Source organism: Rana temporaria, chromosome 1, assembly GCF_905171775.1.
Source record: "Rana temporaria chromosome 1, aRanTem1.1, whole genome shotgun sequence".
NCBI lineage: Eukaryota > Metazoa > Chordata > Amphibia > Anura > Ranidae > Rana > Rana temporaria.
This window is the reverse complement of record NC_053489.1, coordinates 293250731-293271028: the sequence shown is the minus strand read 5'-3', so window position 1 is coordinate 293271028 and position 20298 is coordinate 293250731. Positions and strand designations below refer to the sequence as shown.

Here is a 20298-nt window from a genome sequence, read left to right as displayed (position 1 = left end):
ATGGCCAGCATATACCCACATCTGGATCCGAAATGTCCCAGATGTGGGATCAAGGAGGGGACGTTCTGGCACATGGTTTGGGATTGCCCGAAGCTCAGGCCATATTGGGAGGGGGTAGCAGGGAGGCTTAGTGACATAGGAGGGACCAGGGTACTGCTGGACCCCATGGTACTCCTCCTGAGTCACCTGGGTGAGGTGGAGGGAGACAGATATACTAAGCTATGTATTACATTCTTGCTGTTTTATGCTAGGAGGGATATATTGCTATGGTGAAAGTCGGTAGGACCCCCCACCCTTAGTTCCTGGAGGAAGGCGGTGGACTCGGCTTTACCCCTTTATAAACTCACGTATGAGAGTAGGCGATGCCCTGCTAAATACGACAAGGTCTGGTCGGCTTGGATGGGTGCGCACGGCTGGGGGTCTGGGGGACTAAGATGGATTCCCCCCGCCCGGCCTGGGGGTCTGTTGCCCCCTTCCCTCTCTGCCGTGGGCGCCGCCTGATTCCGCCAACTGGGGTGTTAGTTTTAAGGCATGACTTCTTAGGCCGCGTACACACGGTCGGTCAAAACCGATGAAAACGGACTGAAGGACGTTTTCATTGGACCAAACCGACCATGTGTGGGCCCCATCGGTCAGTTATCCTTCAGTCAAAAATGTAGAACTTGCTTTAAAATTGAACCGATGGATGCCTAACCGATAGTTCAAAACCGACGGTTAGTATGCAAAAGCATCGGTTAAAAACCTGTGCATGCTCAGAATCAAGTCGACGCATGCTTGGAAGCATTGAACTTCGTTTTTTTCAGCACGTCGTTGTGTTTTACTTCACCGCGTTCTGACCCGATCGGTTATTTAACCTATGGTGTGTAGGCACATCAGACCATCAGTCAGCTTCATCGGATGGACTGATCTGTGTACAGGGCTTTATATACATGAGGATTTAGCACGGGGGTGACGGTTGTTTACCCTATTGTACTCGAGGATGGGCTTTAGTTGGGACTGCACCGGGAAGTTATCGGTTGAGGTATATCAGGGCGAAAGAGCTGTGAACTTGTACTTTGTTTATTTTTATTTTTTCAACAAACACTGGGAATGCTTATTGCTGTCCGATACTGTTTCTATGTACGCCTGATTGTCGACTACTGCATATCTTGTAATGCTGTTTTGTTAATAAAATACCTTTCTGTTAAAAAAAAAAAAAAGAAAAGGATAAAAGTGATGATGGATAAAAGTGTATCTAAAGCCCCGTACACATGATCGGACTTTCTGTGGACAAATCGTAGGGCTTTTTTCCGAAGGGCGTTGGCCATGAACTTGTATTGCATACAAACGGCAAAGAAATTGTCAGCCAACATGTGTGGTTTTTCAGCTCTTTAGCACCACCCTTTGGGCAACTTCTGCTAATGTTGTGTTATGGTGAGCATTGCTTCTGAGCATGCGTGTTTGTACTTCTGAGTTTTGTCCGAAGGACTTGTGTACACACGATCGAATAATTCGACATCACACGTTTGTTGGAGGACAATTTTAAAGCATGCTATCCCACATTTGTTGGCGGAAAATCCGACAACAATTGTCCGATGGAGCATACAAATGGTCGGATTATCTGACAACAGCCTGTCATCACACAATTCCCATTGGATTATACGATCATGTGTATGGGCCTTAAGGCTAACATTTCACTGTTGGGTTTTTACTATTGTATGTTTTCCCAATGGGGAGATTTACTCTCCCTTTTTGTCTTGGTGACCCCTGGGATTGAAAATAAGAGAAAAGCCCAATTTTTGAATTGTCACCAGAACAACAATAGTGAGAAAATCTTTCAATGGAGTCACTTTTTCTGGGAAAAATTAACATTGATGTCCTGTATGCTGTCGTGTCTACAGGACAGCAGGTAAAGAGAAATCCCTTAATAAGACACAGATAGTAACAAATGGCAGGAATTTAAACCATTTCCCACTCTATAAAAAAACACTATAAAAACAAGTCTTGGCTTTATATACACTTTAACCTCTTGCCGACCACGCTATAGCAAAAATACTGCTACAGCGCGGTCGAGTTGTTCTGGAAGGACATCCCTGGGACGTCCTCATGCTCACGCCCCTGGGGCGCGCTCACGGAAGTGTCCGTGCTGGCCGGGTCCAGAACAGAAAGAAGAAAGAAGGAATTAAGTACCACTGCAGCAAAGGCAAAGAACTAGCAGGGTGTCATCTCAGCCCCAAAGGGTTAGGACCCATGCCAGCCTTCCCTATGCCCTTGAAAACCCTATGTGGCTTCCCCCCAATTCAGGAGCATCCCTCCTTTCACCGCCCAGCCAGGTGTTCAGCTGAACACAGAGAACTTTGCCCCTATTGATTTTTTTTATTTAGTTTTTACCCAAGACCTATTATCCTCCATCATGGCCCAGTGCAACCTCTATGCACAGCAATTCAAAACAGACAACCCTGATTCAAGTTACGCCCGTCCCTATGAATGGAGAGCATTGACAGTGGAGGAATTTTAATTATTTTTAGGCCTAACGTTCAACATGGGGCTCACAAAAAAAAATTACTTATACGCATATTGGTTCAAAAACCCCATCCACCACATGCCAATCTTTTCATCCACTATGCCAAGATCCAGATACCTCATGATAATGCGTTTCCTCCATTATAATTACAACACCCAGTGCCCTCCCCGAAATGACCCATCACATGACAAATTATTTAAAATTCGGCCACTTCTAAATTTTTTCTCGAAAAATTCCCCCAGTTATTTGTCCCCGACCAAAATATTTCCGTGGATGAGTCATTGGTCCACTTCACAGGCAGGCTTGGCATCAAGCAGTATATTCCAAACAAAAGGGCCCGATATGGGGTTAAGATCTACGAGCTATGTGACCGGGTCACGGGGTACGTCTACGCCTTCTGGGTGTACGAAGGGAAGGACACCCAACTGCATCCCCCTGAATGTCCAGAATACATCGGAGCCAGCGGAAAGATTGTTTGGGAGCTTGTATATCCACTCCTTGGAAAGGGTTACCACCTTTATGTGGATAATTTCTATACAAGCTTGCCCCTCTTCCGCAACCTTCACCGGATGGGCACTTAAGCATGTGGTACAGTGCGACCCAATAGGAAGGGTTTCCCGCAAAGGCTCGGTACTGAAAGACTGCGAAAAGGGGAGACGGCGTCTTTGCGGAATGAAGAAGTATTGGCTATCAGGTGGAGGGATAGCGTGTGTGCGGATACACGTGCGTGTGTGCGGATACACGCACACACGCACGCACTTCCGGTTTCCAGCTTGGTTGTCAGTGGAACGCACGCCGGTCCCAGGCTATCGCCGACACTTCCTGGTTTACCTAGTGCAGCGACGGAGCTATGCTAACAGGCTGTTAGCCGCTCCACTTGCATTGCTTGTTTTTAAACTTTTATCTTTTGTATAGAGCATTACCCCCGCTCTATTTTGTTTTTATGTTCCTTCCCAATTTATTATATTTTTTTGATTTACCCTTCATTTACCGTGCACGATATTGTCAGTGCCAATAAACCAAGCACTTGTTCCAACATACCACGCTATGTTAGTGTGTTTGTTTTTCCGGAGGACTGTGGATCTTTAAACAACCTCTATCTTTGGATTCGGATAACCACCATAACAAAGCAAAGGAGGTCCCAAGCGCAGCTGAGGAGCCGCGGGAGATCCCAGAGCCGTCGGAGGCTGACTACTTGCACTTTACCCCTGCAGGGGTTAGTGCCTCTGGTGAGTGGGGACCCAGGAGGGGGAGCACCGCGACCACTGCGTGGAATTTTCACTACTGCATACCAGAGCACTCACCTTTATAGGTGCACCTTTGCCAGCACGGACCTCACCACCCCTTGGATGGGCTTTTTCTAATAATTTTGCATTTATTTATAGACATTTTCTCTGAAAGAAGTTTTTTTACTGCATACATATTGTTGGACTATTTTTGCAACACTATATATATATTTTGTTTATGAGCATCACAACTTTTATACCCATTTTGTTACATGTATTTATTAAATTAACACAGTGGAGTCTCCACAGGCCACTTCACAGCCTGCTAGTGACAGTACAGCTTAGTCTACCAACCTTATATTACACCTTTATGTGTTTGGTTCATTTATGTATACTAGTATTTAGATACTGTTACCACACTTTTTATTATTTAGTTGAAACACAGGTTGTTTCCACTTTATTGTACTGATTATTTGATCACTATACGTTACTTAGTACCCCTTAGGGTCACTGTTCACAACTATAGCTTGGTACAGTTTATAGGTAGGGCAGCGCCAACACCCCTTTCTACTCTCATTTTATCAGGTGGAGGGACAAACTAAATGTCCACATGCTCTCAACGATACATAATGACACTTACGTGGAAATCCCCAGAAGAAACGGCCCTAGCCAAAAACCGGCATGTGTTCAAGACTATAATTTGTTCATGGGGGGAGTCGATTTCAATGATCAGATGCTTGAACCCTACCTTCCCACAAGAAAAATCCGCTATTGGTATAAAAAGGTCTCCATATATCTTTTCAGTTTGGCCATTTACAACACTTATGTAATTTACCGTAAATCTACAAAGACACCACATATTATTGCCCTGATTGTCCTTCCCAACCAGGCCTTTGTTTGAGTCAATGTTTCTGCCGTTACCATACTTTTCTACATTATTAGGAAAGTATGGTAAATGTAATTGTTATTTATTGCCACACCTCTAATGCCACTGTATATTCCGCTGCCTGCTCCGGAACTGACCCTGGCCTGTTATACACCTATGCTTCTGCCTAACGCTAAACTGTACCTACCTCTGCCTGCTCTGGAACTGACCCTGGCCTGTTATATGACTACGCTTCTGCCTAACGCTAAACTGTACCTACCTCTGCCTGCTCTGGAACTGACCCTGGACTGTTTGACCACGTTTTTTGCCTGCCTCTTGGATTGATCTTTTACCCTGCTATGCTAGTGGGAACACATGGGTCTCACATATGTGAGGGGCTCCAGAATTGTTTTTTTGCATGAAAAAAATAATTTTTTAGTTTTCTCATTCCTGGATTAGGGTCTGGTTGCCCAGAGGCTTCAAAGAGATTTGGGTGGGAGAAGCCTCTACCCCTGTCCCCATTCTTTCCTGGCCTGCTACTTGGACCATGTTCCTGCTTACTACCAGGACCAATATTTTGGCACTGCTGGCAATGTCTCTACTTGCACTGACCCTGGACAGTATCCCTGCCTGTACTGACTATGGACAATATTTCTGCCTGCTGCCTGGACAATTCCATTCACCGACGCTGACCACGTCCCTGCTTGCTGCCTGGATCAGGGCTCTCCTCCTGTGGACAACTGCACTACTAAAACCACAGGTAATATTTTGTTTACCCTTTACTCAGCAGAATGTATTTTAGGGTGCTAGAAATATGAAAGGCCTTCAAAAATGTGATCGATTGTAAGGAAAATGGTTCTTCTTGGATGTTGGGCCTCTATGTGGCCAGGCTGTGTAAAAGTCTCACACATGTGGTATCGTCATACTCAGGAGGAATAGCAGAATATATTTTGGGGTGTCATTTTGGCTATGTACATGCTATGTGTTGGAAATATCTTATAAATGGACAACTTTGTGTAAAAAAAAAATGCGTTTTCATTTTTTTTCCACATTTTCACAAAACTTCTGGAAAACTGTTAAAAATACTCATTATGCACACCTGAATTGGCCTTACTAGGTCTAAAACTAGATGTCTATCCCCCTCAGTTTAGAACTATAGTTGCCAACTTCCTCACAGCAGCGAGACTTACCATAACGAAATTATGGAAATCTACCCTATCACCTAATCTATCTGATGTTATTCAGAGACTCAATACTCAAGCTCACTATGAGCTAATGTTAGCACACAAAAAAGGTTCCATAACTAAATTCATTAAAAACTGAAAATGAATGCATCACCCACCCTAGGGCCTCAAATTTTCTGAAGAATCATGATAATTACTAAATATTCTACCGATACCATTAAGCTCTTAGAAGTGACCAAACATAAAAATAACTTCCATCTCACTCTCACCTCCCCCTTTCCTCCCTCACTTTGCTACCTCTTTATGTTAAATTTGGTTCCATATTACACTACTTAGAATCATAATCCCTTGTTTACAGTATGATCCCGATGGGGTAAACAGGGATTGGTAGCTACTTGTTCAAGCAGTTGACCACTGCCCATTTGGGCAGGTCCTTTGTCTTCATTGTTCAGTATATTGGCAATTTGATGCCTACCCAGGCATACTGGTGATATTATTGTATGAATAAGAAATTGTATTGCTACTATTTTCTTCTTGTTTTCTTTTGGAAATATAATAAAAAATATTTTGGAAATTTAAAAATACTCATTATGCCTCATAGATTATACGTTGGGGTGTTTGCTTTCCAAAATGGGGTCACTTTGTGGGGGTTTCCATTGTCCTGGTGCTCCAGGGCCTTCAAAAGTGTAATAGGTGGTTGAGAGATGTGTAATTTATGCTCCTAGAACGCCTGAAGTTGCTACTTCAATGTTGGGCCTCTGTATGTGGCAATGCTGTGTAAAAGTCTCACACATGTGGTATCCCCATACTCATATCAATTTTCAGTGATTGGCACCATAGCTTGTAGATCCTATAACTTTCACCCAGACTAAATAATATCCACTAATTTGGGTTATTTTTTACCAAAGATATGTAGCAGTATACATTTTTGCCAAAATTTATGAAGAAAAATTACTTATTTGCAAAATTTTATAATAGAAATGAAGAAAAATTCATTTTTTTTTTACAAAATTTTCAGTCTTTTTTCATTTATAGCACAAAAAATAAAAAACCCAGAGGTGATCAAATACCACCAAAAGAAAGCTCTATTTGTGAGAAAAAAAGGACGAACATTTCATTTAGGTACAGTGTTGCATGACTGAGTAATTTGTCATTCAAAATGTGAGAGCACCGAAAGCTGAAAATTCATCTGGTTAGGAAGGGGGTTTAAGTGCCCAGTGGTCAAGAGGTTAAAAATAATTTCTGTTTTCCCCAGAAAAATTTTCTTTTCACTTTGCATGTGCTGAAATAAACATACTAATACAACACATTACTATTCCCTTATACCCAAACTTAGAACAAAGATAATCAAGATGAAATAAAAAACTTAAAAATAAATAGCATCGCTGAGCACACAATACAGATTTTTAACTCACTTAATCAGATCAAGTAGGGCATCAACTGTAGTTACTTCTGGAGTACTTCCTGTTCTGTCAATATCATCCGCATTTTGAGACACCCCTGGCTTGATGCTCACCACCAGTACAATTCCTGTATAATATACATGTTGATTTTAAGGAGTAAGTATAAAATAAAAATAATCTTCTAGTGCATTAAATGGAAAAAGTATATTCATAACCGCAATCTGTCACATTGTTAATACTGTTGTCTTTTTGTTTTCTATATTGCTTCCATGTAGATGAAAAAATGTATTCTCTTGAATATAGACTATAGACACATACTAGTCAAATCAATATAAATATATGGCCAAAGATCTGTGTATACCAAAACACCTATATACAAGATTATTGGACATCATCCGATTTCAAAACCATGAGCTCTTAATATGGAGTTCATACCCCCTTTCAGTTATAACAGTCTACACTCTTTTGGAAAGATTTTCCACAAGAGTGTATCTGCTAGATATGTGCATTCCCGTTCGTACGAATGTTATTTTTGTACGAAAATGTTCATTTTCGTACCCGCAGAATAATGTGTACATACGAAAAAATGTAAGCACCAAAATACGAAAACGACGGGATAACGAATGAGTCGCATAACGAACAACCGCAAATACGAACGAACGATCCGACGAAAATACGACAAAACGAAAACGGCAAAAGAACGAATATGACATCTATAACAAAAGACTTGCATTCTGTATTTTGTTTGAATCCTTGTTCTGTTCGTATTTTGATTTTCAGTCGTATGTTCATATGACATCTAACAAAAGATTTTCATTCTGTATTTTGTTTGATTCCTTTTTCTGTTTGTATGTTCATATGACATCTTATAACAAAAGATTTGTATTCTGTATTCTGAATTCCTTCTTTCTGTTCGTAATTTGGTTTCAAAATACAGAATGCAAATCTTTTGTTATAAGATGTAATTTTCGTTGTTTTGAATGGACAGTGAGTGTTGTTAGTTAGTGAAGCAGCTTCTCTTTTGTGTTGAGTAAAGCCAGTAAAGCCAAATAAACTTTTCTGTGGATTTTCGTCTGAAGGGAGAGATCAGTTGGCCAGACTTTTGAACCTGGAACCCAAAAATGGTTTTCTGATGGAGTTTAAAAACAAACGAACGTTCGGTAAAACGATCGTTTTTATGTTTGTTGTTAAAAAAAGTCTGACCAAGTGTATGGGGCTTAACAATAGTTAATATGGATGAGCCGCGTGTTGAAAGTGCCACGAATCCCGCGATATATTTACGAAAGTACAAAATGATGAAAATTCACAAAAATTATTGTCTAACAAGTAACGAACATGAATTAAACAGAATAACGAACCATCCCGCATGTACGAAAATAAAACGGTAACCAAAATACGAAACGATCGGAATACGAAAAAATCGCGTCATACGAAAAACGAACGGGAACGAACAGGAAAACGGGCGTTACGATAGGAAACAGAACAAAAAAAAAACGAAAAAAAATTCTGTGCACATGTCTAGTATCTGCAGAAAATTATTTGTACCTATTCAGCCAAAAAAGTTCTGAGGTCAGGCACTGATTTTGAACGAGAAAATGTGTCTTGTATTCTGAGTTACAATTAATTCCAAAGGGGTTCAAAAGTGTTGAGGTTAGGAATCCATGCAGACTTGTTTTTTTCCACATTAGAGTTGCCACACCATGTCTTTATTGACCTGACTTTTTGCATAGAGGCGCAGTCACGTGGAAATAAAGAAAGGCCTTTTCTATCCCCTCTAGGGCCACTCCTATAACATTATCCTATAACAGTGTATACCAAACATATACCTTTAGAATCTATTTGTTTTGCAAATGACTCAACACATAATTTCCAAGAACAAACCTGGCCCCTAAGACTTTTCAGATGCCAGTGACCAAAAATCAATTTTCCGTATACATCATCTGACTTATTAGACCAGCTATCCCAGGTTCAGTCTGTTGCTGCAGAGCAAGTCTATAAAATCTTCTCGTTCCTGGCACATGTGTGGCCCAAATCAATTGACATCAGTGGGAAAGCCTGTCAATAGCTTGACAAGGTGGCGACAGGCTTCCCAATTAATGGAATGGAGTGTGGGTTGTTGTATGTGTCAGGGAAAAGGTGTAAGACTTTGAAGACTTTCTGGCTGGTTAAAAAGCATTTTTTTGCACTCGTGAAACAGATATAATATAAAGCTCTCAATGGTATATTTAACAGACCAAAATCAAGCAAATAAGAGAAATTAAATGTTATCTTTTACGATGAAGTTGCAGGAAAGACTACATATGTAACTATTAAACATGATTACCTAAAACAACTGCTATGACTGTGGTGCAAAAGTAATACACAATAGCTCGAAGACCGATTTTTCCAGATACGCTTGAGTCCAGAGCGGCAATGCCTGTGGATGTAAACAGATGATGATTTAATTAATTTAAACACCTTAAGATGTAAGACTGTTTTTAGAAACTAGTCTGTGACCAAACCTTAATGGCACTTTCATCACTTTCATTCAGTTTTCTATTTTTCACACACTTGTTAAAATGTATATCATTGACAAGAACATTTATCAATGACCCTCATAATGTATAAAACCAGATGACCGGCTTATCAATGCCCATTTACTTTGTGACATCATAAGTAACCGGAACACAAATAGTTCATAAAGTGGGTCTTAACACATTGGGATATGAAGACATCAGTGTGGAATGGAGTAATGTGAAGACACCTGTGGTTACTTAGACTAATGGAGACTGAAAAGAAGCCTGTTGGTAGCGTGTACCTGTTATAGGTGGCACGGCCTCTGGCAGCATGGGGGACATTGTCGGCACTCCTTCCACGACAGACTGTCTCCCATAGCAATGGGAGCAGATTAAACAATGGAGGTTCACCATCCTGTATAGAGGTACGGAGGGTTCAGGAGTTGGGTCAGGTGCACATGTGGGTTCTGTGCTGAGTGCAAGGTGGGGCCCAATTCACTGCTGGGGATTAGTAGCAGAGGATGTTGAAAAGGCGGGTGTGGACATTGATTCAGTATTTCCCTCCAAAGAAGGTGTACATTGTCATGGGGAACCAAGAGTTAACTGGAGAACAGTTGCAGTGTAGTGTATGTTTATCTCTAAAGAGTGGAGGCCCACCTTAAGGTTAAGTAATCCCCCACAGCAGCCTCTGCCTTGTCCCAGGGCATTGATGAAGATGGCACAAAGTAACAGTACTCGGTGTGTGTGTAAAGTGACCCTGTAACAAAGAGCCTAATGTAGCCCAGAAGAACCCACACAGGGTAGGCCTCTCATGTGACCCAGTACAGAATTAATGGTCAGACATGGAGGACGTGACAAACAATCAAACTACTGCCCCACCTGCCCACAAGGAGTCATAGGTACAGCTAATGCAGACTGATGGCAAATAGTGTCAGCTTAGTCAGCCACTGTCACACTGAAAAATGTGAATCTGGAAGTGCTCATTGCTGAACATTTCTAGGGGTACTCAAATCAGTGAAGAGTGGTTAATGGAAGGTTGGAAGTGCTGAGGCTATACCTTCCAAGATGTCAGGTTGGAAGTGCTGAAGCTATACCTTCCAGAATGACAGGTTGGAAGTGCTGAGGCTATACCTTCCAGAATGACAGGTTGGAAGTGCTGACACTATACCTTCCAAGATGAAAGGTTGGAAGGGCTGAGGCTATACCTTCCAAGATGACAGGTTGGAAGTGCTGAGGCTATACCTTTCAGGATGACAGGTTGGAAGTGCTGAGGCTATACTTTCCAGGATGACAGGTTGGAAGTGCTGAGGCTATACCTTTCAAGATCAGGGGCGGACTGACCATTGAGTTACTCGGGCACTGCCCGAGGGCCCCATGCCACTAGGGGGCCCCATCAGAGTTGCCAGGCTCAGTAAAACCAGGGACAGTATGTAAAAAATCTATGTTTTTTTCACATCTGTCCCTGATATGTTTGAAACCGACATGCTTTTGATATGAAAATTCCGAGATTTTAGCTGCCCTGCCTCTGCACTGCCTCCTGGCATGGTGGCCATCTGTAAGCCCAGGGGCCCCATAATCTTCTATTGCCCGGGGGCCCCATGAGTTGTCAGTCCACCCCTGTCCAAGATGACAGGTTGGAAGTGCTGAGGCTATACCTTCCAAGATGACAGGTTGGAAGGGCTGAGGCTATACCTTCCAAGATGACAGGTTGGAAGGGCTGAGGCTAAACCTTCCAAGATGACAGATTGGAAGTGCTGGGGCTATACCTTCCAAGATGACAGGTTGGAATGGCTGAGGCTATACCTTCAAAGATGACGGGTTGGCAGTGCTGAGGCTATACCTTCCAAGATGACAGGTTGGAAGGGCTGAGGCTATACCTTCCTAGATGACAGGTTGGCAGTGCTGAGGCTATACCTTCCAAGATGACAGGTTGGAAGGGCTGAGGCTATACCTTCCAATATGACAGGTTGGAAGGGCTGAGGCTATACCTTCCAAGATGACAGGTTGGAAGTGCTGAGGTTATACCTTCCAAGATGACAGGTTGGAAGGGCTGAGGCTATACCTTCCAAGATGACAGGTTGGAAGGGCTGAGGCTTTACCTTCCAAGATGACCGGTTGGAAGGGCTGAGGCTATACCTTCCAAGATGACAGGTTGGAAGGGCTGAGGCTATACCTTCCAAGATGACAGGTTGGAAGGGCTGAGGCTATACCTTCCAAGATGACAGGTTGGAAGTGCTGAGGCTATACCTTTCAGGATGACAGGTTGGAAGGGCTGAGGCTATACCTTCCAAGATGACAGATTGGAAGTGCTGGGGCTATACCTTCCAAGATGACAGGTTGGAAGGGCTGAGGCTATACCTTCCAAGATGACAGGTTGGCAGTGCTGAGGCTATACCTTCCAAGATGACAGGTTAGAAGGGCTGAGGCTATACCTTCCAAGATGACAGGTTGGACGTGCTGAGGCTATACCTTCCAAGATGACAGGTTGGAAGGGCTGAGGCTATACCTTCCAATATAACAGGTTGGAAGGGCTGAGGCTATACCTTTCAAGATGACAGGTTGGAAAGTTGGAAGGGCTGAGGCTATACCTTTCAAGATGACAGGTTGGAAGGGCTGAGGCTATACCTTCCAAGATGACAGGTTGGACGTGCTGAGGCTATACCTTCCAAGATGACAGGTTGGAAGGGCTGAGGCTATACCTTCCAATATAACAGGTTGGAAGGGCTGAGGCTATACCTTTCAAGATGACAGGTTGGAAAGTTGGAAGGGCTGAGGCTATACCTTTCAAGATGACAGGTTGGAAGGGCTGAGGCTATACCTTCCAAGATGACAGGTTGGACGTGCTGAGGCTATACCTTCCAAGATGACAGGTTGGAAGGGCTGAGGCTATACCTTCCAATATAACAGGTTGGAAGGGCTGAGGCTATACCTTTCAAGATGACAGGTTGGAAAGTTGGAAGGGCTGAGGCTATACCTTTCAAGATGACAGGTTGGAAGGGCTGAGGCTATACCTTCCAAGATGACAGGTTGGACGTGCTGAGGCTATACCTTCCAAGATGACAGGTTGGAAGGGCTGAGGCTACACCTTCCAATATAACAGGTTGGAAGGGCTGAGGCTATACCTTTCAAGATGACAGGTTGGAAAGTTGGAAGGGCTGAGGCTATACCTTTCAAGATGACAGGTTGGAAGGGCTGAGGCTATACCTTCCAAGATGACAGGTTGGAAAGTTGGAAGGGCTGAGGCTATACCTTTCAAGATGACATTGTTTACAAGTTGATCACAGCAAGGGGGGGGGGGGGAAGTAAACATTTGAAAACACACAGCAGAAAGAGCAAACAAAAATATATGAAACAATTTTAGTTAGGTTTAGCAAGTTGGAAGAGCAATTTCTCTCACACTTTATGTTTTCTTGTTGATGACATAGTGACATCGTTTGTAAACAAAAACAGTTCTTGATAAATGTCTATAGGGCAATTAAATTGAGGTCAGGTTGCATGAGGGAGATAATATATAAAAGTCTATCAGCATATCTTATCAGAAAGCTAATGCAGAAAGATATGTGTTATGAGTATTGAGCTCTCAAGGTTAGGTGTTTATACACTATTGGATGAACTTATGTGCACTTTTCCATTGTAAGATAGCTGAGGATTTACATCCTTGATATGGTGAATTGCTTTGTGACCTTTAAGATTACAGCTGTGAAGAACAGTACATAATATAGTAAGCCTCAAAATAATTATGGTAATAATGCCTAATACCTTAAAAATGTAGTGCAGGATGATTAATTTTTGTTTTTCAAAAAATGTATCTTGCATTTTGCCAACCTGTAACAGCACTTATGAATCTATTACCTATTTTGTAATGAAGCATAGAGCTACATTTTCCAAGTTTGTTGCTTCATTATGTACTGTATATGATCTAACTCCTGTATATGATCTAACTCCTGTTATATTCCTGAACTGTACCTGTACTCCTAGTTATAGAGTGTAGCATATACACTCACTGGCCACTGTATTAGGTATACCTTGTTAGTACCGGTTTGGACCACCTTTTGCCCATTCCACCACATCCCATAGGTGCTCTATTAGATTGAGATATGGTGACTGTGGGGGCCATTGGAGTACTGGGAACTCATTGTCACGTTTAAGAAACCAGTCTGAGATGATTTGAGCTTTGTGACATAGTGCATTATACTGCTGGAAGGAGCCATCAGAAGATGGGTACACTATAGTCATAAAGGGATGGACATGGTCAGCAACAATACTCAGGTGGGCCGTGGCGTTTAAACGATTAAGTGTTTAAATTGGTACTAAGGGGCCCAAAGTGTGCCAAGAAAACACCAGCCTGAACTGTTGATACAAAGCAGGATAGATCCATGCTTTCATATTGTTTAAGCGAAATTCTGACCCTACCATCTCAATCTCACAGCTGAAATCGAGACATATCAGACCACAAAGATTTTTTACAATCCTCTATCGTTCCATTTTGGTGAGCCTGTGCTAATTCTAGCCTCACTTTCCTGTTCTAAGCTGACAGGAGTGGCACCCGTTGTGGTCTTCTGCTGCTGTAACCCACCTGCTTCAAGGTTCGATGTGTTGTGCTTTCAGAGATGGTATTCTGCAGACCTTGGTTGTAACGAGTGGTTATTTGAGTTACTGTTGCCTTTTTATAATCTTGAACCAGCATGCCTATTCTCCTCTGACCTTTGACATCAAGAAGGCATTTTCATCAACTGCTGCTCTTTGGATATTTTCTCTTTTTTGGACCATTCTCTGTAAACCCTGGAGATGGTTGTGCATGAAAATCCCAGTAGATCAGCAGTTTTTGAAATACTAAGACCATCTGGCACCAACAACCATGCCACATTCAAAGTCACTTGAATCCCCTTTCTTTGCCCATTCTGGTCCTGCCATGTGATTGGAAAATTAGCAGTTTGTGTTACCATTACCAAGCATTTGAACAGGTGTGCCTAATAAAGTGGCCAGTGAGTGTATACAGTGGGCCAGATCCACGTAGTGCGGCGCATTGTTCCGTCCGGCGTAGCATATCTCAGATACACTACGCCACCGTAACTTACAGCATATTTTCCGTATCCTGAAAGAATTTGCGCCGTAAGTTACGGCGGCGTAGTGTAACTGTGTCGGCGTAAGGGCGCGCAATTCAAATGGATGAGATGGGGGCGTGTTTTATGTTAATACGTTTTGACCCAACGTAAATGAAGTTTTTTCTGAACGGCGCATGCGCCGTCCGTGGGGGTATCCCAGTGCGCATGCTCCAAATTAACCCGCAACAAGCCAATGCTTTAGACGTGAACGTCATTCTACGCAAAGCCCTATTCGCAAACGACTTACGCAAACGGCGTAAAATTTTCAAAATTCGATGCGGGAACGACGTCCATACTTAACATTGGCTACGCCTCATATAGCAGGGGTAACTTTACGCCGGAAAAAGCCTTACGGAAACAACGTAAAAAAATGCGCCGGCCGGACGTTCGTTTGTGGATTCGCGTATCTAGCTAATTTGCATACCCGACGCGGAAATCAACGGAAGCGCCACCTAGCGGCCAGCGTAAATATGTACCGTAGATCCGACGGCCTACTAAGACGTACGCCAGTCGGATCTAGCCCAGCTTCAGGCGTATCTTGTTTTGTGGATACAAAACAAAGATACGCCGGAGCAACCTAGCAGTTACGCGGCGTATCAATAGATACGCCAGCATAACTGCTTTGTGGATCTGGCCCAGTATGTACATACTGTATATTTAGGCTCCAATTTCTGGCTGCATCTTGCTATCCTTCTTGTCTCACAGCAGGTCTACCTGACAAGGTTTGTCTGACTAAAAAACATTTTAGGTCATGAGAAGGAAGAGGTTTCTTAATTAATGACAAAAAAATAGGTTGTTTATTACAATGTGGTTTAATAATAATGGCACATTATTTTGATTCATGTGAATTTTAATGACAGGTCACAGAGAGAAAGCTTACAATTAATTAAATATAGCACAGTATAAAAATAGTTTAGAAATGTTTTATATAAATCTCAAAGGGTGACACTGAACGGTTCAATCTCTGTTCATCCTTGCCAAAGTAGAATTTTTAAGCTACACCCTTTTAGCTCTCTGAGATCTGACACTACTTACAGTAGGGATAGCTTAGAATGTATGTATCTATCTTTAACCACTTAACCCCCAGACCATATTGCTGGTCAAAGACCAGAGCACTTTTTGCGATTCAGCACTGCGTCGCTTTAACTGACAATTGCGCGGTCGTGCGACGTGGCTACCAAACAAAATTGGCGTCCTTTTTTCCCCACAAATAGAGCTTTCTTTTGGTGGTATTTGATCACCTCTCCGGTTTTTAGTTTTTGCGCTATAAACAAAAATAGAGTGACAATTTTGAAAAAAAATTATATTTTTTACCTTTTGCTATAATAAATATCCCCCTAAAAATATATAAAAAAATAATAATTTTCCTCAGTTTAGGCCGATACATATTCTTCTACATATTTTTTGTTAAAAAAAATCGCAATAAACATTTATTGATTGGTTTGCGCAAAAGTTATAGCGTTTACAAAATAGGGGGTAGTTTTATGGCATTTTTATTAATATTATTTTTTTACAAGTAATGGCGGCGATCTGCGATTTTTTTTCCGGTACTGCGACATTATGGCGGACACTTCGGACTCTTTTGACACATTTTTGGGACCATTAGCGATCAGTGCTATAAAAATGCATTGGATTACTATAAAAATGCCACTGGTAGGGAAGGGGTTAACACTAGGGGGCGGGGAAGGGGTTAAGTTCCCTGGGTGTGTTCTAACTGTAGGGGGGGTGGCCTCACTAGGGGAAATGACTGATCGCTGTTCATACATTGTATGAACAGAAGATCAGCATTTCTCTCCCTGACAGGACCGAGAGCTGTGTGTTTACACACACAGCTCCCGGTCCTCGCTCTGTAACGAGCGATCGAGGGGGTGCCCGGCGGTGATCGCACCCGCTGGGCACGCGCGTCGGGATCAGGGACGGCGGTGCACGTGCGCCCCTAGTGGCCGCTTCGCGAGGTGACGTAGAGCTACGTGCTCTCGCGCAGGGGAGCCGACCTGCCGCCGTATAACTGCGGCGGCTGGTCGGCAAGTAGTTAAAAAAAGGGTTGCATGTACTGCAGTATCTAATGGAAGAATGCCCTGCTCCCACAGGACAGTCTTAATGGGGGTTGGTGCAGCAGCTTCGCAGAAGGGTTGAGCACTTTATCGTTGAGGTAAAGATGAAAGTAAATGTTGTTCCAGCCCATTCTTTTCTATAAAGAATTGTACACACGATCGGATTTTCCGTGGACCAAGCCTCGGAATTTTGTCTGAAGAGCGTTGGCCGTGAACTTGTATTGCATGCAAATGGCAAATAATTGTTGGACAACAAATACGAAACTACATGGTTTTTCAGCTCTTTAGCGCCACCCTTTGGGCAACTTCTGCTATTGTTGTGTTAGTATTGCTTCTGAGCATGCGTGTTTGTATTTTTTATTTTTTTCTGCCAGACTTGTGTACACACGATAATTCGACATCACACATTTGTTATCGGAAAATTTTAAAGCATGCTATTCCAAATTTGTCCGATGGAGCATACAAATGGTTGGATTATCTGACAACATCCTGCCATCACACAATTCCCATTTGAAAATCCGATCGTGTGTACGATGCGTTTAATGGATTGTAAAGGTAATTTTTTTTCCCCCTGAATAGCTTCCTTTACCTTAGTTCAGTCCTCCTCACTTACCTCATCCTTCCATTTTGCTTTTAAATGTCCTTATTTCTTCTGAGAAATCCTTACTTGTTCTTCTGTCTGTAACTCCACACAGTAATGCAAGGCTTTCTCCCTGGTGTGGAGAAAGCCTCTTGAGGGGGAGGGGGCGAGCAGGCAAGTCAGGACACTCTCTACTTTGCAGATAGAGAAAGGAGCTGTGTGTTAGTGGGCGTCCTAACACTCCTGCTCGCCCCCCCTCCACACCAGGGAGAAAGCCTTGCATTACTGTGTGGAGTTACAGACAGAAGAACAGGAAGTGAGGATTTCTCAGAAGAAATAAGGACATTTAAAGCAAAATGGAAGGATGAGGTAAGTGAAGGAGGGCTGCACTAAGGTAAAGGAAGCTATTTAGGGGGAACAAATTTACCTTTACAACCCCTTTAAGTCTGGAAAAAAACTTCTCTTGGCTTCACCTAGACTTCTGTTCCTTATGTGTGGAAAGAGAACATTTAATATAACCAGTGTACTAGCCCCTAAATGGCAAAAAAACAGCTCATCATATGCTCATTCATGAGCAATTTATTAGTAACATAACAAACAGCGTGACATTATGAAGCTCTAACCAGCCACTTCCTCAGAAAAAAAGCCCATCACAGCTTACCTTAGGAAAGGACTGGTTAGGGCTCGTTTAAGCGCATCCCTAATAAAAGCCTGCTTGGAGGAAAGGGGGGGTTCTTCTATAGCAGGCCAGTGGTAATAAGCATTTTGTAGTATGCTAGGATCCTATTTTGAAATGGTTGGTTATCTATCACAGACGTCTGAGATGAAATGTAATCTTTGCTATATAATCAGTAATATGTTAAATAAATAATGAGCCTTTTATAAAAGTTTATAAGAAAAAGCTTCTATTACAAACGTCTGTACATAAAGGGTGAATTCATGTAAAGGTTATACAGTCTTACTTATTCGGTTACACATTGGCAAAGAGTCATAAGGATGTATAAATTCAATAACCCATAGCTATGAATTTAGATTCCACCTCCTAACTGATCTGATTACAGTAAATTCAAAGTTTGCCTTGGTTTCTGAAATGTAGGGCTCTCTAACCTGGACATATAATCATAATCACAATCATATCAAGAGGTTCCACCTAGTTATTTAAGTATGCAGAAATAATAAAAAAGTATACCTGTGATCATGCTGGATACTATCAATGGTAAAATGATGAGTTTTAACATCCGCATCAGAATCTCTCCGGGAAAAGCAAAATAAACTTTGTCCAAGTTTGAAAGATTTCCATATTCCCGTACCAGAACACCAAGACCGATACCTGTAATTTTAGAAGAAATACATCATCATCTTTTCTAAAATGTTCTAAAATGCATTAACTTTGCACAATAAACATATACTGTATATAAAGAAGTAAAAGCATAAAGCTGACTGTTTGTGAAAAAAAAAACCATTAAAAAACTTGCGACTAAAAGCTACTTCTATGGATGGGCTTGATGTTGGATTAGAACATCAGCTGTTCATTTGTTCGTTTGTTCATAGAAAAAACATATAGAAAGCTTGGGGCAAGTTCCCCTGCCGCAGAGCGTCCCATAATGCACTGCGAGATCACAATGCATTGATGGCGCAATGTGCTGTAAGAGCCGCGATTGGCCAGAGGCAGGGTGCCTTTGGCCAATCATGGCTCAGGGGCCCCACACTATATAAGGCTGCTTCTTACACAGAGGCAATATAAAGTGAATGACTAGAGATTAGGCAGGTAGTTATTGTAAGTTCAGAGTATATAGTGCAGTCAGTCTAGTATATATAATACAGTACAGAGTATATAGTGGTGTGTGTAGTATATATAATACAGTGCAGAGTATATAGTGCAGTCCGTGTAGTTCATATAATACAGTTCAGAGTATATAGTGCAGTCCGTGTAGTATATATAATGCACCGCTGAGTATATAGTGCAGTCTGTGTAGTATATATAATACAGTTTAGCGTATATAGTGCAGTCTGTGTAGTATATATAATACAGTGGGGAGTATATAGTGCAATCAGTATGGTATATGTAATACAGTTCAGAGTATATAGTGCAGTCAGTGTATTATATATAATACAGTGCAGAGTATATAGTGTCATCAGTATAGTATACAGTATATAATACATTGTAGAGTATATAGTGCAGTCATTGTAGTATATATAATACAGTGGCGAATATATAGTGCAGTGCAGAGTATATAATACAGTGTATTTAAGTGGTTAAGGGGAACCCTATGACAGAATTAAGAAAAATAATGGCGTGGAATCCCCCCAAAATCGATACCAGGCCCTTTGGGTCTGGCATAGATTTTAAGGTAAATGCTGTGCCAAAGTTAGAAATTTTTTTTGGCGTGGGGTCACCCCAAAATCCATACCAGACCCTTATCCAAGCATGCAGCCTGACAGGCCAGAAAATGGAGGTGACGAGCGAGCGCTGATGTGGACAAGGGCCTCTACCCAACAACCCTGGCCAGAGGTTGTCAGGGTCTGCGGGCGGGGGGCTTATCGGAATATGGAAGTCCCATTTAACAACAGGGCCCCCAGATCCCGTCCCCCTATTTGAATGGGTATCGGGTACATTGTAAAGGAAGACAGGTCCGTTGGACGGCGTGATTGAAGATGTTCTTTTTTAATAAAGGAATTGTCAAAAAAATGTCTCTTGTGGTTTTTAAATTTTGACACTTTATTGGGTGAATCGGTAAGGGTACAATGTACCCGATACCCATTCACATGGGGGGGGGGGGGGGCGAGATCTGGGGGCCCCCTTGTTAATGGGGGATTCCAGATTCCGATAAACTTCCAGCCCACAGCCTCCGACAACCACTTGCCAGGGTTGTCGGAAAGAGG

General features: G+C 42.3%; 1 protein-coding gene across 1 annotated transcript in view; it reads right to left on the bottom strand.

The window, feature by feature from the left end:
* The window catches only part of SLC1A1 (solute carrier family 1 member 1), a 110129-nt gene that overhangs the window by 32567 nt on the left and 57264 nt on the right, over positions 1 to 20298 (bottom strand). Inside the window, exons 3-5 of the mRNA XM_040357381.1 lie at positions 18605 to 18745; positions 9505 to 9597; positions 7194 to 7308 (exon numbers count right to left, since the gene is read on the bottom strand). Of these exons, the coding sequence (XP_040213315.1) occupies positions 7194 to 7308; positions 9505 to 9597; positions 18605 to 18745 (349 nt within the window). The remainder of the gene's footprint in view (positions 1 to 7193; positions 7309 to 9504; positions 9598 to 18604; positions 18746 to 20298) is intronic.